At 42.6% G+C, this 13995-nt stretch overlaps 1 protein-coding gene across 2 annotated transcripts in view; it reads left to right on the top strand.

The window, feature by feature from the left end:
• Positions 1-13396, top strand: part of SLC31A1 (solute carrier family 31 member 1) — a 29918-nt gene extending 16522 nt beyond the window's left edge. For both annotated transcript variants that reach the window (XM_060757451.2, XM_060757453.2), the window contains 4 exons: positions 7774-7929; positions 9032-9104; positions 9368-9536; positions 11057-13396. In XM_060757451.2, coding sequence (XP_060613434.2) covers positions 7819-7929; positions 9032-9104; positions 9368-9536; positions 11057-11258 — 555 coding nt within the window. In that variant the 5' untranslated portion in view covers positions 7774-7818 and the 3' untranslated portion in view covers positions 11259-13396. The remainder of the gene's footprint in view (positions 1-7773; positions 7930-9031; positions 9105-9367; positions 9537-11056) is intronic.
• Positions 13397-13995: the final 599 nt, after the last annotated feature.

Here is a 13995-nt window from a genome sequence, read left to right as displayed (position 1 = left end):
GGTTGCGCTGCAATGCTCCAGTGGGATTCTTTCCCAGGTAATCAGGGGGTTAATGTGGCATGATGTGAGTTGTAGTTCACCCACAACCTATGCATTTTATAAAAAAATTAAAACAATGGCTTAATGACTTTTTCAAATAACCTGGCAAAATTGGGTACCTAAGCTTGTGTGTGTGTGTGTGTGTGTGTGTGTGTGTGTGTGTGTGTATGTATAAAAGCTTGGGTACCCAGCAATGCCCGGGTTATTTGAAGGTCTCAGGAAGTGAGTGAAGGTACTGCAAATTCCATCATCCATGGCAAGTGTGGTCCAGATCCATTGTTGCTTGGGTTCACAGTGCTCTCTGGATGTAGGTGAACTACAACTCCTATAAATCAAGGTCGATTTCCCCCAAACTACTTATTCAGTTGCTGATCATTTTCTGCTTGCTGTGTGCCATAGGAAAGGGTTAAGGGAGAGACAGTGGGCGGGGTCATGCAAATCCCACAACAATGGAAAGAGTAAGGAACCCTGTGATATCCATTCTGGAGGAAAAACATAACATGTAGGATGATATGGTCCTCGAATGAAAGCATTCTTTGGGCGGTGGGCAGTATGGTGTTTGGGGAGGACATAGGCAGGGGTTGGCCTACATGTTCATGGCGCTTGCTATAACCTGTAATGTGATTGGAAGGGAGAGCTTTTAGTAGCTCCTCAGCACTGTGGGTTATAGCTATTTGTGGAAGTGGGAGCCTGTCTGTGGACGTGGAGACTCCAGCCGCACACACACACATTTTCACTTTTATTATGTATGTGTATATGTGTGTGTGTGTGTATGTGTGTGTGTATATATTCAGTGTGAAAGCTTATACTGCTCCAGGGACAATGAAACCTTTCTAAATAGGTGTGTGTTTTGGAAGAGTGAAAGGTTCCTGGTGTCGCAATCCCCTCCTGTTCTGATTAATGTTCTTTCGTTAAAAAAAATTAATTAATGTGTGCTTTGACATAAAGCTGGTCTCACTGCAGGCTGTCGTGCTGGGTTTGCTTTCATGTCTGTCTTTCATATCTGAGCTTTGGCCGAGAGCCCAAAGACCTACTTAGACTCGCCCAAGGGTTTCCGACGGACTCTTCCTTTGGAACATCTAGACTCGCAACCGCTTTTGAAGCTTTTTAAAGCCAGATGGGGTTAGGAGGAGGTGGGCTCCCATGTCCTGAACAAAATAAGCAAATGTTCACGTTTGATGCTGCTCATTCTCATCTTACTGGTCACCATGGAATAAGAACCCTGCTGGAGATTTCCTTACATGAATAGTCATTGAAACTTGCCATCTTTTCCCAGCCTACTTGGAAAGGAGCCCCATTAATTTCAGCCTAGCCTCAGAGTAGATGGAGTACTTTCTTTCGCAAGACAGTCTTTACAAAACAACTTCTCTTCAGTTGTTGTTATTATTATTAGAGAAGATGTAGTACTTCCTTTCACAAGACAGTCTTTACAAAACAACTTCCCTTCAATTGTTGTTGTTGGTATTATTATTAGAGTAGATCTAGTACTTTCTTTCGCAAGACAGTCTTTACAAAACAACTTCCCTTCAATTGTTGTTGTTGGTATTATTATTATTAGAGTAGATGTAGTACTTTCTTTCGCAAAACAGTCTTTACAAAACAACTTCCCTTTGATTGTTGTTGTTGTTGTTACTAATACTAAAACAGCAGTGTTTCTCAACCTGGGGGTTGGGATGCCGGGGGGGGGGGTCACAAGGGGGTTTCAGAAGGGTCGCCAAAGACCATCAGAAAACATATACATTTCTGGTGGTCTGGGGAACCCCTTTTGGCAGAGAAGGCTGAAGGTATCTCTGCCTGTCTTTCTCTTCCTTTTTGGAAACCGACGGCGAATCCTCCTACCAAAAACTCTCCTACTGCTGTGATTGGCTGGCCTCTCAGCCAAGAGGAGGGCTGTACCTGAGACTCCAAGTGGGGAGGAGAAAGCAGACATGCTCGGTGCATGCCAGCATGGAGCACATGTGTGGGCAAGGGAGAGTGTGCAAGGCCGGAGGGAGGCTCACACCAGCAAGTCCCTTCAAGGCATGGGGGTTCTGTGTAGGAAGTTTGGCCCAATTCTATCATTGGTGGGATTCAAGGGGTTCTTTGATCATAGGTTCTTTGAACGTAGAAATAATATCATACGAAAGCTGACTGGCACAACCTGAGGATCACAACCAGACACAGTGAAGACATCTGCCCTTGCGCTATGCTACTCTGCTGCTGAGTATGCATGCCCAGTGTGGAACACATCTCACCATGGTAAAACAGTGGATGTGGCTCTTAATGAGACATACCTCATTATCATGGGGTGTCTGCACCCTACACCACTGGAGAAATTACACTGTTTAACCAGTATTGCACCACCTGACATCCTCCGGGAAGTAGCAACCAATAGTGAAAGGACCAAGGCACTGACATCTCCGGCCTACCCCGTTTGGGTATCAGCCAGCACGTCAAGGACTTAAATCAAGAAATAGTTTTCTAAGATCTACAGAGACACTTGCTGGAACACCTCAGCAAGCGAGAGTCCAAAAGTGGCAGGCTCAAACCCAGAACCTCAATCAATGGCTGATACCCAATGAGAGACTCCCCCCTGGGCACACAGAAAACTGGGTGACTTGGAAGGCACTGAACAGACTGCGCTCTGGCACCACGAGATGCAGAGCCAACCTCAAGAAATGGGGCCACAAAGTGGAATCCACGACATGCGAGTGTGGAGAAGAGCAAACCACTGACCACCTGCTGCAATGCAACCTGAGCCCTGCCACATTCACAGTGGAGGACGTTCTTATAGTAACAACAGAGGCATTCCAAGTGGCCAGATATTGGTCAAAGGACATTTAATCAACTACCAAGCTTGCAAACTTTGTGTTTTGTATGTTTGTTTGCTTGTTTGTTAAAAAATGCAATACAGCTGTTTAGTTTGCTCCTGACACGATAAATAAATAACCTCCTGAAACTTCAGTAGTAGTTAGTTTGTCACGTTGGGCAGGTTTGCTCTCAAGATGCATCACTGGTGGGGTTCAGTGTGATCTGTGGCTGCGGGGTAAACTACAGCTCCCACCATGGTCGTTCAGTCCCCTCAAATCCCTTTAGTTAGTCACAAGGGTGCTGTGTGTCAAGTTTGGTCCAGATCCATCATCAGTGGTGGTCACAGTGTCTCTGGATTTAAGTGAACTGCAACTTCCAGAACTGAAGCTAATTGTGCCTTCAGTACCCTAAGACACAAAGCACCTCTTGCATTTCTGTCATGTCCTCACTTTCAAGCCCATCATCTTAGAGTTAGTTCTGGAGCCTCAGATTCGGAAAACAAATGGAGTTCTGCTTGGACTCGAATTCACTTTGAATGGGGGAGTTTAGGGATTTAAACCTGGAAAGGTCTGTGCGGAAAACAACCCCACGTTATTTGAGCCACGGACTCATGGAAACACAGGGGGTCTTTAGTATGCATGCAGATTTGTGCGTGGTTGCCTAGGAAGCTCATTCATTCATCTCTTGATCTTTATGCCTTTTTATTATCCTTTATTCAGGGCAGACTCTGCCAACAGCGCTTTCAAAAGGAGTCCAAAGGTTTTGGCGTCATTGGGGTTGCCAGGTCCGCTCCAACCCTTGTTTACCTCCAGACAATGGTAGCCTTTTGAGCGCTGCCCACACTGGCTTCCTATCAAGAACCATATACTGCACAATCCCCCATATCCAGAGCCGGCCCTAGATAATTTTCAAGCGTAAGCAAACACTTGAAAATCACTGAAACCAATCACTGAAAAATTACATGGGGCATGGACAAATTTTGGCCCTCCAGGTATATTGAACTTCCTACTGGAGGAGGAAGGGCCGCCTGGAGACATGGTCCTCCTCCTGCCCTCATCCTACTCCTCTCCTCCTCCACTAGGCCACAGGGCCTGTATCCCTAGGAGGTGCTCTTCCTGAAGGAGCGCCTGGCCTGCCTACGCCCCTCGGGGATTGGCGCTCTACGCAAATGCATAATTCGCCAAATAGTTTAGTCGCCCCTACCCATATCCACCAATCTGCAGTTTTATTTATCCATGTCCAGACTCTGTGGCAGTGTTTCTCAACCTTCAAAATGCCACAACCCCTTAATAAAGTTCCTCATGTTGTGGTGACCCCCAACCATAACATTATTTTCATTGCTACTTCATAATTGTAATGTTGCTACTGTTATTAATCGTCATGTAAATATCTGATACGCAGGATGTATTTTCATTCACTAGATCAAATTTGACACAAATACCCAATACACCCAAAAGTGAACACTGGTCAATTTTGGGGAAAATAGATCCTGACATTTGGGAGTTGTAGTTGTTGAGTTTTATAGTTCGCCTATAATCAAAGAGCATTCTGAACTTCACCAATGATGGAATTGAACCAAACGTGGCACATAGATCTCCCCTGACCAACAGAAAATACTGGAAGGGTTTGGTGGGCATTGACTTTGAGGTTGGGAGTTGTAGTTCACCTACATTCAGAGAGCAGTAGGGACTCAAATACTCAATATGCCCAAATGTGAATACTGGTGGAGTTTGGGGAAAACAGACCTTGATATTTGGGAGTTGTAGTTGCTGGGATTTATAGAGCTCTCATGACCAACAGAAAACACTGGAAGGGTTTGGTGGGCATTGACCTTGAGTTTTGGAGTTGTAGTTCACCTCCATCCAGAGAGAACTGTGGATTCAAACAATGATGGACTGGACCAAACTTGGCATGAATACTCAATATGCCCAAATGTGAACATAGGTGGAGTTACGGGAAAACAAACCTTGATATTTGGGAGTTGTAGTTGCTGGGATTTATAGAACTCTCATGACCAACAGAAAACACTGGAAGGTTTTGGTGGGCATTAACCTTGAATTTGGAGTAGTTGTTCACCTACATCCAGAGAGCACTGTGGACTCAAACAATGATGGATCTGGACCAAACTTGGTTCCTAAGACCACCAGAAATACAGTCTTTGGCGAACCCTCTGGCACCCCCTCATGACCCCGTCAGGGCTCCCAACCCCCAGTGTGGTTTCCTGGTTTGAGTATTGAGTTAGGACAGGGTTCAAATTCTCACCTGACTGCTTGGAATGTTGTAGGAAAAGTTTAGTTCTCTCAGGGAACTTTTAAATACTTCTCTTGCGTGAGTGATAGGGTGCTAAGGACCGAATCAACATGTCTGGGCCTTTGATCGACTCTCTTTCTGCTTCAGCTTGCTTTCTCGTGGCGCTTTCCCACTCAAATAAAAGATGCAGCTTTCACATCTATTATTATCTGCGTCTTACATCATTTTTACTCATAATATATTTGAGTATTACAAAACCTGCAAGGGCTTGTTTGCTCTGGTTATGTATATAAAATTGCTTGGTTTGAAATATATGGAAGTCTCACAGTTGTAGATACACACACACACACACACACACACACACACACACACTAGTCGTCTCCTGCCACGCATTGCTGTGGCCCAGTCTGGTGATCTGGAAAATAAAGGAATTAGGAAGTGTTGGTTTAAATATATGTAATTTCCTTATGCTTGTGGGAAAACAGTATTTCTTGCTGTTTCTTTGTCAGTGTTGATGTGGAGATTGTCTGGTTTGCCCACTCTGGAACATACAACATCTAATTGTCCTTCTTTAGGGGTCCCTTTCACATCTATGATACTATATCTGTGCGTGTGTGTGAATCATATCTATCTATATCTATGGCTGGATGGCTCTTTGTCAGGAAGGCTTTGATTATGATTTCTTGACCTGATGAAGGGAGTTGGTCTAGATGGCCTTAAGTATTTTCTGTTGGTCATGTGGGTTCTGTGTGGGAAGTTTGCCCCAATTCTGTCATTGGTGGGGTTCAGCATGCTCTTTGATTGTATAGTGAACTATAAATCTCAGTAACGACAACTCCCAAATGTCAAGGTCTATTCCCCCCCCCAAACTCCATCTCTGTTCATATTTGGGCAAATGGAATATTTGTGCCCAGTTTGGACCAAATCCATCATTGCTTGAGTCCACAATGCTCTCTGGATGTAGGTGAACTACAACTCCCAAACTTAAGGTCAATGCCCACCCAAACCCTTCTAGTGTTTTATGTTGGTCGTGGGAGTCCTGTGTGCCACGTTTGGTTCAATTCCATCATTGGTGGAGTTCAGAATACTCTTTGATTGTAAGTAGACTATAAATCCCAGCAACTACAACTCAAAAATGACAAAATCAATTTTTGAGTGATTTATTTATTTATTTATTTGCTTCATTTTTATACCGCATTTATCAGCCTGTTCGGCGACTCAATGCGGTTTACAATATAATTCATATAACAAACAATAATTAAGACACATCGTACACGGACAAACAAAACACATAATCATCAAGTGATGGCTATTTCTTGGGTTAGTAGGTGTTTTGTGGCCAAATTTGGGGGCAATGTGTCGAGTGGTTTTCGAGTTATGTTAATCCCACAAACGAGCATTACATTTTTATTTATATAGATATATTATATACTAGCTGTACCCGCCATGTGTTGCTGTGGCCAACCTTCCCTCCTTCTTTCTCTCCTTTCTTTCTCTCCTTCCTTCCCTCCCTCTTTTTCTTTCCTTGTCTCTTTCCTTTCTTCCTTCTTTCTCTCTTTCGTTCCTTCTCTCCTTCCTTCCCTTTTTCACTTTTTTATTTCGTTATCTCCCTCCTTCTCTCCTTCCTTCCTTCTCTACCCTTTTTTCTTTCCTTTCTCTCCTTCCTTCTCTACCTTTTTTCTTTCTTTCTCTCTCTCCTTCTTTCCCTCTTTCTCCCCTTCCTTCTCCCCTTCCTTCTCTACCCTTCTTTCTTTCCTTCTTTATCTCCTTCCCTCCTTCTTTCCCTCCTTCCTTCTTTGCCCTTCTTTCTTTCCTTCCTTCTCTACCTTTCTTTGTTTCCTTCTTTCTCTCCTTCCCTCCTTCTTTCCCTTCTTCTCTCCTTCCTTCCTTCTCTACCCATCTTTCCTTCCTCCTTTCTGTGTACGTGTTTTGTGTGTGTGTATGCATATATGTGTGTGTTTGTGTATATATATGTGATTTTGCTCGTGTGTTGTAATGTAATTTTTTTTTGTTTTTTGGCTTTTTAGTCCCTTCTGTTGTGTTTTTCAGTGTTTTTATGAGTGAAGGACATAATTGGGTTGTTAGATGTATTGTGTCCAAATTTGGTGTCAATTCGTCCAGTGGTTTTTGAGTTCTGTTAATCCCACAAACTAACATTACATTTTTATTTATATAGATAGAGACAGACAGACAGACAGAGCAGTATCTTGTGAGCCCGGCGTTGTCCATTTTCTGGGAACCATATACCCTTAGGGGTGATGAGGAGGTGTACCTTCTCTTTCTGTCACAGAGGAGGCTATTTGAACCTCCGCAGCAATAAATTGCATTGATCCAGCTTTCTGTGTCCTTATTGCCAACTTCCTAATGCTGTTATAAAGATGTTGTGGGTAAGATTGTTCTGGGAACGGGGGCCTGTCTTGCCCCGGGCGGGCAGAAACCTTTCTGGTTTGGGTTAAACATTTGCACTAATACGATTGTGTATGAATCTGTTCCCAATAAAATGCCACAATTGTCAATTAGAGGAGGAACACTTCGATGTGTTTTGTCCCTTTGTTGATGCGATTTAAAATGGGGTTGGAGCACAATTTAGCCCTGGGGCAATTACATTAACTTTCTTGATGTTCGGCCGCTTCCAAGCAGCAATTGGATCAAAACCTGTCACTGGATTTTTAACCCGTTATTTGTCTCTTTCAGGCTTCTTCTGCATCCCCTGCCTTCCACCGTAACCTGCGAGTGACAATGTCCCACCATATGGGTCATAATATGACCGGCTCGGCAATGCCCACTTCCGATCCTCATGCGCACCATCACAACACAATGGCCCCAGGACATATGCACAGTGAAGGGATGGTGAGTAGGCCTCAAATCACAAGTTCACTGTCCCAAGAAGGAGAGTGCATGGCAACAGTTTTTGAATGCTGTTCAGGTTACAACAGGATGGGCTAAAAGTAGAGATATTCTACTGGGACTTTTTGGATAGCCCTTGAGAACTCCTCCAACTCCATGACTCTACTTAGGTCTCATAGCCTTAGGAATGTGTTCTGTCTTCCGTCAATGCTAAAGGAAAGTGAGTGAAAGCCTCAACAAAGTGTCCTACCTTGTTCATGCCCAGCATTATTTTTTAAATTCTATTTATTTGCAGCATTTATATTCCGCCCTTCTCACCCCGCAGGGGACTCAGGGTGGATTATAGTGTACACATATATGGCAAACATTCAATGCCAATTTTGACTTACAACATATACAGACATACACAGAGGCTATTTAACTTTTTCTGGCCACCAGGGGAGCTGTCGCTTTCATCGTCCATATGCGACACTGATGAAGCACTTCCGCATTCCCCGCATGCTTCTCCGCTGGAATGCTTTGCTGGAGTCTTCTTTATGGCCTCATAAATCAGTTAATTTAGCCTCCCCACACTTTAAGGTGATACCTTATTTTCCTACTTGACAGATGCAGCTGTCTTTCGGGTTGCAAAGGTCGACAACAGGCTAAACTCAATTGGTTGGAAACCCACTCCAACCTGGGCTGGCTTCGAACTCATGACCTTTTGGTCAGAGTGATCTTAATGCAGCTGACACACAGCCAGCTGCGCCACAATCCCAAATCTCTCTTTCATTCCTTCTCTCCTTCCTTCCCTCTCTCTTTCCTTCCTTCCTGCGTTGTAATGTAATTTTGGTTGTTTTTTGGGGGGGGGGGGCTTTTTAAGTCTTCTGCTGTGTTTTTCAGTGTTTTTATGAGCGATGGTCACTCATTGGCCTGATAGGTGTCTTGTGTCCAAATTTGGTGTCAATTCATTCAGTGGTTTTTGAGTTATGTTAATCCCACAAACGAACCTTACATTTTTATTTATATAGATTATTACAGTAGATCACAGAAAACGAGATCTATATGCTGGATTACGTATCACAAAATCACAAGTCATTATTATTATTATTTGTGTCTGGAGCAGGCAATGACCTTCTACTTTGGATATGAGAACGTGCCTTTGCTGTTTTCCGGGCTTGTCATCAACACACCTGGAGGTGAGTGAGCTTTCTGCCATTGAGATCAATCAAGTTATAATTCCATGGCTCAAACAATACAGGCTGGGAAGCTGATAGCCCTGCTTGTTGGAGAATAAATCCCATTATCATTCATTGCTGGAACCAATGAAGGTTCGTGTCCAGCTCCATCTAAAGGGCCACCAGGTGTCCACACCATATTGGATCATAGTGATTGGGAATGGCATTTCGAAAGCACCAGGTTTTGATAGAACTGACTCAGGCTACTCTTCTCCCTTTCTCAGAAATGGCAGGAGCATTTGTGGCCATCTTCCTGCTGGCCATGTTCTATGAAGGCCTCAAGATTGCCCGCGAGAGCCTCCTCCGGAAGTCGCAGGTCAGCATCCGCTACAACTCCATGCCTGTCCCGGGACCAAATGGCACTGTCTTAATGGAGACGCACAAAACCGTTGGGTGAGTAAATGCCGTGACTTATCTCTTTAATTCTCTTTAGATGTTTGTATTTTTCCTAAGCTTTAAACTATATTGTATTGCTTTTACTGTTAGTTGCTTTGGGCCCCTTCTTAGAGAGATAAGGCAGGGAAGAAAATAAATAATAGTAATAATAATAGTAATAATAATAATAATAATCGTAATAATAATAAATGTGCATGCAAAGTACTGCTGAATCTGAATATCTTATGGAAATAGAAGGAAGATAAAGTATAATTAAGCTATGTGATCAAGTTGTTAATTAATTTTAACTGTTTATTTAAAAACTAGCCATCTCTTGCCACACGTTGCTGTGGCCCAGTCTGGTTATCTAGAAAATAAAGTAATGAGAAAGTGTTGGTTTCTAATATATGTAATTTCTCTATGCTTGTGGGTAAACAGTTCATGGGATTCAGAATGCTCTCTGTTTGTAGGTGAACTGTAAATCCCAGTAACTACAACTCCCAAATGTCAAGGTTTATTTCCCCTAAACTCTATCTGTGTTCATATTTGGGCATATTGAGTATTCCTGCCAAGTTTGGTCCAGATCCATCATTGTTTGAATCCACAGTGCTCTCTGGATATAGGTGAACTACAACTCCCAAAGTCAAGGTCAATGCCCACCAAACCCTTCTAGTGTTTTCTGTTGGTCATGGGAGTCCTGTGTGCCACGTTTAGTTCAATTCCATCATTGGTGGAGTTCAGAATGCTGTTTGATTGTAGGTGAACTATAAATCCCAGCAACTACAATTTTTTGAGGGATGGTCACTCCTTGGGTTAGTAGGTGTCTTGTGGCCAAATTTGGTGTCAATTCATCCAGTTGTTTTTGGGTTACATTTTTATTTATATAGATAAACAATTAAAATTAACTGGTTTTTTTAATAAACTGTTAAAATTAATTAAAAACTTGATCACATAGCTAAAAAAAAACCCAGTTCACAGCACCCCCTGAGTTGGTCATTAAAATATTTTACTTCCTTGTTCTTTCACTGTGCAATGTGTATGGGAATCCATTCATGTTTTTTTCAAACTAATAGTCTAGCTCAGGGGTCCACAAACTTTTTTTAACAGAGGGCCAGGTCACAGTTCCTCAAACTGTTGGAGGGCTGGATTATAAATTGAAAAAAAAATGAATGAATTCCTATGCACACTGCACATATCTTATTTGTAGTGCAAAAAACACTTAAAAACAATACAATAATTAAAATGGGAAGTGTGGGCCTGATTTTGGCTGATGAGATAAGATTGTTGTTGTTGTGTGCTTTCAAAACATTACAGACTTAGGTTGACCCTAAGCGAGGACTGGGTAAATGACCTTGGAGGGCCGCATTCGGCCCCCGGGCCTTAGTTTGAGGACCCCTGGTCTAGCTGCCCAACAGTCTGATGAACCCTGAGCTGGCCCTCTGTTTAAACATTTTGAAGACCCCCACACTAACCTTATTCCCTCGATAGCTTTATTCCTCATATATATATTGATGCTTTCTTTTTCCCGGCTTCATTAGGCAACAAATGCTGAGCCTCCCGCACCTTTTCCAGACGGCCCTTCACGTCATCCAAGTGGTGGTCAGCTACTTCCTCATGCTCATCTTCATGACCTACAATGGCTACCTCTGCATTGCTGTAGCCGGAGGCGCCGGGACTGGCTACTTCTTCTTTAGCTGGAAGAAGGCGGTGGTGGTGGACATCACTGAGCATTGCCATTAACACCAGCCAGCCACGCAGCTTCTGGACAGGACCAGGTTGACTGGAAACATGCCAACGAACCGTATGGGGTGCCCTCCCATCAATGCCTGCGCCATTCGGTCGCTCTTTTCCCCTGCATCTTCCCTCTTGAGTGGCTGGAAGAGAGCTGACAACTGGCTAGGCCCGTTTCCTTAGGATTTTAATGGCTTATATAATAGAAACAATTAGTGGTTTTGATCTTCTTCTTTTTTAAAGACTGTCTTATGATTGAAAGTAACTGATTCCATGTTCTCCCTGTAATGTTTTTAAACCGACAGCGTTTGGATTTGGTGGGAATCGAATGAAAGATGGCATCAAATCCAAAGTAGCTGACTTTCCCAAGGATTTGGTGAGAATTGAGTGGAATCGTCGCCGAGAAACCCAAAGATGTAAACAATGAGCAAGTTAATGCCATTGGTTCTGAGGTTTTTAGGCCGCTTGGTTTCTCCGCTTTGACTTCCTCGTTCTTTCTAAACCGTATCTGTTTTTGTCTTCTGCCCAAATTAATAAATGGCCGCAGACAATCCGACAATAATGGCACTTGATGCGAATTGTCCATCGCCACTTAATTGTGAATGTGTAAAATGTATGCAAATCATTTTTTTAAACGTATCAAGCATCTTTTAAATAAATGGATGGAACAAACGCTGGCTTCAGTGTGACTCGAAAGTTGACAATTAGTTCTAAAACGATCCAAATTGCCCTTAGTCTAGAACTACCTCAGATAAGAATGGGATGAATGACCTGAAGCTGTGAGCTGTCTCTCACATTATTTGGACCGTGCAGGCAAAGATTGCTACTCAATATGCAACTCAACCTGCTGTTTCAGGACACGAGGATGCTTTCGATAAGTGCAGTGTTTTGCAACCTGGGGGTTGGGACCCCTTGGGGGGACGTGAGGGGGTGTCACATAGTTTTCTGTTGGTTGTGGGGCTTCTGTGTGGGAAGTTTGACCCAATTCTATCACTGGTGGCATTCAGAATCTCTTTAATTGTGGGTGAACTATAAATCCCAGCAACAACAACTCCCAAATGTGAAGGTCTATTTCCTCCAAACTACCAGTGTTCACATTTGGGCATATTGAGGATTTGTGCTAAGTTTGGCCCAGATCCAAGCCACACCTTGAAACTGCTGGGCCATTAAATGCTAATCAAGGTGGCTAATTGAAACACACCCACCTCCAACAGACATGAGTTCTTTGTCCCACCCTGGACATTCCAGAGATATATAAACCCCATTTTCCTAATTTCCAACAGACCTCACAACCTCTGAGGATGCTTGCCATAGATGTGGGTGAAACGTCAGGAGAGAATGCTTCTGGAACATGGCCATACAGCCCATAAAACTCACTGCAACCCAATATTAGCTTTAAGAAAACACAGTCCCTCCTCTATAGCCCTAACCGTGAGAAAAATAAACATTGGATGTGGAAACCTTGAGGAAACACTACAAAGGTAGAAGTTCTGGGCTATGACTTGGTTCATATCCTTCAGGGTTACCTGAAGAGAGAAATCAAAACCATTTAAATCAAATCTGCAAATATGGAGGACAGACCGAATTCCTCCCAGAGTGTTCCCCAGCTCTTACACAGGACTTTTTTCACAGTCCTTTGGTGAAAGGGAAGTAAACATTGCCTTTTCTTTCTTGCCAAGCATACAAGTAGCAGCGGGATTGTCTCAGCAACAGATTTCCTTGCTGCTGAATTGTTCGCAAAGGTGCTATGGCGCATCTCTTATGGGATGCACTATTATTCCAAACTGGTACTGCATATTGCCGCTGGCCCCCAAACACATGTCAAGGGTATGCAAAGAAGTTTGCGAGGTTCAATTGTTGCCATTTAGGGCATTTCAGTTTTGCAAAGGGAGGCATACAGAAACATAACTCCCCTCTATCGTCCAGTTATATCGAGCCGCATTCATATTAGCTGATACAATTTGTGTTGCCAGTGCTTTCCCCCACTGTATTCAAGAAAGAAAAAGGTGCCTTTTCTATGTTTCTAGCATTGTGCCTCGCTGGATGTACATATCTATTAAATCCATAGTGGAAATTGCCCACCTGATACTATTATGTAAGTACGGATTATCAGTCTGTATGTAATTAATAAAGCAGAATGTATCTTACAGGTATGTTGTGTGTTTGATTTGTAAAAGCTGCTCTCTGTTACACCACTAGGCAATCCCAGTATGCATCTCCACTGTTAAATTAATCGGAAAATATATGGAAGATAGATATATGACAAGTATGTGTCTGTGTGTATATGTACTGTATATATGTTGGTGAAACGTCAGGAGAGAATGCTTCTGGAACTAGTGATTCCGGCCACGAAAGCCTTCGACAACACAATGTACTGTATATACTCGAGTATAAGCCTAGTTTTTTAGCCCTTTTTTTAAGCTGAAAAAGTCCCCCTTGGCTTATACTCGAGTCAAGGTTATTTATTATTTTACTCTGTTATTATTATTATTTCATTTATTATTGTATTCTATTTATTATTATTACATTTATCATTTTACTCTATTATACATTTATTATTTTACTGCATAATTGTTGTTATTGCTACATTCATTATTTTACTCTTTTTATTATTGTTGTTGTTATCACATTTATTATGTTCCTCTATTATTATTGGAAGGATACATAAGCACATTTACATTGAAGAAGGTAAATAATCATTTAATCAGAGTTGGACAGTCTTATCTAAAATTACAATTTTTGTAAA

Source organism: Anolis sagrei, chromosome 11 (assembly GCF_037176765.1).
Source record: "Anolis sagrei isolate rAnoSag1 chromosome 11, rAnoSag1.mat, whole genome shotgun sequence".
NCBI lineage: Eukaryota > Metazoa > Chordata > Lepidosauria > Squamata > Dactyloidae > Anolis > Anolis sagrei.
The sequence above is the reverse complement of the archived record's forward strand: the minus strand, read 5'-3'. Positions and strand labels throughout refer to the sequence as shown.